Raw genomic sequence first — 4,352 nt, forward strand, 5'->3', positions numbered from 1 at the left:
CAAATGGAGGCCAAAATGAGTTAGGGGTGAGGATCGGAGATCAGGAAATACCAAAGAGCAACCGTTTTCGCTACCTAGGATCTATCTTACAAAAGAACAGAAAATTAGATGGAGATCTCAACCATAGAATACAAGCTGAATGGATGAAGTGGAAGAGTGCATCCAGCGTGTTGTGTGACCGTCGTAGGCCACTGAAGCTCAAGGGAAAATTTTATAGGACGGCAATAAGGCCGGCGATGCTGTATGGCACAAAATGTTGGGCGGTGAAGCATCAACACGTACACAAAATGGGTTTGGACATGTGCAAAGAAGGCCTACTGACGCTCCGGTTTGAAGATGTGACTACGGGATAGAGAGTCAGGGCCGAAGGGGTAAAGGAAGACCTAGGAAAATTTTGGAAGAGACCCTAAGAAAAGACTTAGAGTACTTGGATCTAACGGAGGATATGACACAAAACCGAGCATAATGGCGTTCTATGATTCATATAGCCGACCCCACTTAGTGGGAAAAGGCTTTGTTGTTGTTGTTGTTGTTGTTGTTGGTGTCAAAATTCCACTAAAATTATAACCCGTGTAATTGTTTCTTTAATTAATATATCATAAAAGTGAGATATATTAGTTGCCCACCTAAATTGTAACACGAGACAAATCTTCTAATTAAGTACACCAAAAATATTATGGATAGGTCCATTATGTAAACCACGTCACAGTTAACTTATCTCAATCTATTATGAACAATAAGAAGTTATAACTCGTCACAATCAACTTATAAGACAAGTTAGTTTTAATTATGGTACATTTAGTAGTTAAATTCAGCAATGTCATTGTATACGAGAGAGATGGAGAGCGCTTAGCATTGGCTGGAGGTCACGAGCAGATAAAAGTTTCTTATAATAACACATTGACATTAATTAGCACAATTGGGCAAACATTCATATGAAGATCAGCTTTGTGTCTTCAATAAATTAGGGGTCGACTAGAATTGCGCAAACTCATCACGATTAGAATACTTCGTAGCCAAAGCAACGATGGTGCACATTACAATTGACACGAAACAACAAGACTCTCCCTAACACATACTTATAGAGCTAGAGAGAGTTCAATTCAATAGTACTAAATTACTAATTCAAGGTAAATATAATTGATTTGGAAGTGCATATAGAATCGTAGATTATTCATGTAGATCATGTACGTCTTTAAGGCAATCCACCTCCAAGCCCACCACCAGCACCAGCTCCTCCACCGAAACCTCCGCCGGCTCCTCCCCCAAGTCCTCCTCCTCCACCACCTCCGAATCCTCCGCCGCCACCTCCTCCAGCTCCACCCCCAAGGCCACCACCAGCTCCGAACCCACCACCAGCTCCTCCACCAAAACCTGATCCAGCACCTACTCCTCCACCGCCACCACCACCAAATCCTCCACCACCACCGCCACCAAGTCCACCACCAGCTCCAGCTCCAACACCACCACCAACACCACCACCAGCACCGCTACCGCCACCTAAACCTCCTCCACCTCCAAGACCACCACCACCTCCACCGCCTAGTCCACCACCACCACGGTGAAACAAGTTTTTCTGATCCTCAAAGGAACCTTTTTCACTGCCGAGCTTCCTTGCACCACTAGTGAAAGCGAAAGCACCGAGAAGCACAAGAAGAAGAAGCTTAGAAGAAGAAGGCATCTTATAATTAGCCATAGTTGGATAGAGTAGCTAATTAAGTGACTAATCAAAAGATGACTTCGGCTGTGAAGCGGGAGATTGAGAGAGGGGATTATATATAGACATGGATGTGAAGGATAAGATGGACCGGAGATAGTAGTAGGGTTTGGTCTTAAATTTTGATCATCTTCTCATCTATAAACCGGTGTTGGGACAGTTAATGCAAGCAAACCCCAACTGTACGTCCTTGAAAAAGGAAACCATCTGCCTCTGCTGAATGCAGAATGCATGCCCCACTCCTTAGAGAATTTTTTATGTGTACCATTATTTGATATAATAGGGTTGATATGTCTTACTATTTAAAGTATATATATTTTTATATAACGTCTTTTTACCACTTAGTTACTTCCATTCCATTCTCTCTCTCTCTCTCTCTCTCTCTCTCTCTCTCTCTCTCTCTCTCTCTCTCATGGGTTTCTGGTGACCACATGTGCCTTATTTCATGTTTTCAGCATGGAATCTGGTGCACTACATAATACATCGTTCTCCAAAACTTTTATCTCGATCGATGTATATATAGCAGTATCTCCAATGCTATGGAGATCTAGAACTCAAAACTCATATTTGAATTCCGGTTAAAAAGAGATTCAAATTTGGGTTTCATTATGAAATTTGAGTAGAGTACCATGTCAACAAGAAAAGATGCTATTCAACAAGAAAATAATAATTGAGTTTTGAGTTCCAATCACCTCCGATGCACATATCCAAATTGCAAAAATCAAATTTTGATTTTGGACTCCTGTTAATATAGGTATTTGCGCCCAAGTATTGTAGTCAAATCCTTTTTTTTTTTATTTGAACTTAAATAAGTTTAGATATAAAAATTGAGTTTTTGTATTGAAGATGCTCCTAAAAAAAAGATTCAAACAAAAGACATCTTATACAACCACAAAAGGTATGTTTTTAGATGTAATGTCTAATTGAATCATAAGAATATGAGAATCTCCTTCATAAATCATTGGAAACCAACTTGTTGAACTCACATTTTACTTGATCTCCAGTTTCTACTGAAGCAAATCCTTATACTACATATTATAGGAATTTGAGGAATTTTATATTAAATAGTAAAAGTTCTACATCGACAAGCAACAAGAAAAGAAGAAAGAAATTATCTAACACTTCATTACGATATTGATTGTGAAATTGCGGTGAAATGCATAGAGATTGGAAAGAATACCAACGGCAAAAATACTCTACTGGGTCGATACTGACACTGGGAAATGAAAGCTAGGGGAGCAAATGGGATTAGATACCCCATTAGTCCTGGCCGTAACATGAGGACTTAGCCAAGAAGTACATTTATTGAGCGGATAGAACTAAATCACCTTTTATTTTCATCAAAAGATTCTAACCCAACGTTTTTGCTATATATTTTTTACATTGTATAATCCATTACGTACAAACATGCATTTTTCAGCTTTTACTTTGATAGTCATCATTTACAATTTCAGTTTGTCATTCTACACGCTAAAATCTATTTTACTCACTTAAAGTTTGAAATGACAAATTAAAAGTACGACATTGTTCTTTATTTGGTTAACTGAAATTTTTTATCTTACTTTTTTTTGCTACGAAGGGTGTCTTGCTGCTTCTCTTGTGCAGATCTATGGATTAAAGATCAAGGGACCACGACAAGTTAATATTAGGCATGCTTTTCAACAATAAAGCAAAAGCGTAATAATTTAAGGCGGCACAAAGAGATTATACATACATATTAGAGCACGATGATATATACACAAGTAACAAGTTATAGTGTTCACTTCCTTACCTTTGCTTTACATGTTCAGAAGAAAGGGAACAGTATATTGATTAATTGGCAGGTAAACATCTCAATCCAATTAATTCGTCTACAAAATGTTTGTTAAAATTAGGCTTTATGCATGCTAGGACGTCCTAAAAACTTGATTTTCAAGTCCAAGTAATGCTTGAAAAACCAAAGATTGAGGTGCATTAATAGGAAGTTTATATGGGAGGTTTTTTTACATATATATGTCTATCTTTCTTTTTATGTGATAAAGAAAGATATATGGTTGTATATCCTAGGTGATAGAATATATTGAACCGATAAATATGCCTCACATGACTGTAATCAACTAGTAGTATTGCATACTTTCTCCATTGGCCAGGTATATGCTTTGACTATAATTATATGAAAGAGTTTAATTTCTTTTTTTGGTTGACAACAAGGCATAAGTCCGGAAGAAAAAGAACGATTACATAAGAATATTACAATTGCATGCTAGGATGTCCTAAAAACTTGATTTTCAAGTTCAAGTAATGCTTGAAAAACCAAAGATTGAGGTGCATTAATAGGAAATTTATATGGGAGGTTTTTTACAAATATATGTATATCTTTCTTTTTATGTGATAAAGAAAGATATATGGTTGTATATCCTAGGTGATATAATATATTGAACCGATAAATATGCCTCACATGACTGTAATCAACTAGTAGTATTGCATATTTTCTCCATTGGCCAGGTATATGCTTTGACTATAATTATATGAAAGAGTTTAATTTCTTTTTTTGGTTGACAACAAGGCATAAGTCCGGAAGAAAAAGAACGATTACATAAGAATATTATGAGGCCACGAGATCTTAGCTATATCTACAACTAACATCTGATGATAA

The 4,352-nt window shown here is 37.0% G+C and overlaps 1 protein-coding gene across 1 annotated transcript; it reads right to left on the reverse strand.

The window, feature by feature from the left end:
- Window positions 1–883: 883 nt before the first annotated feature.
- LOC126588245 (glycine-rich protein 5-like) lies at window positions 884–1,858 on the reverse strand. The gene has a single exon (XM_050253335.1). The coding sequence runs from the start codon at window positions 1,694–1,696 to the stop codon at window positions 1,196–1,198; it is 501 nt and encodes a 166-aa protein (XP_050109292.1). The 5' UTR covers window positions 1,697–1,858; the 3' UTR covers window positions 884–1,195.
- Between the last annotated feature and the right edge of the window lie 2,494 nt (window positions 1,859–4,352).

This window comes from Malus sylvestris, chromosome 11 (assembly GCF_916048215.2).
Source record: "Malus sylvestris chromosome 11, drMalSylv7.2, whole genome shotgun sequence".
In the NCBI taxonomy this organism is placed as follows: Eukaryota; Viridiplantae; Streptophyta; class Magnoliopsida; order Rosales; family Rosaceae; genus Malus; species Malus sylvestris.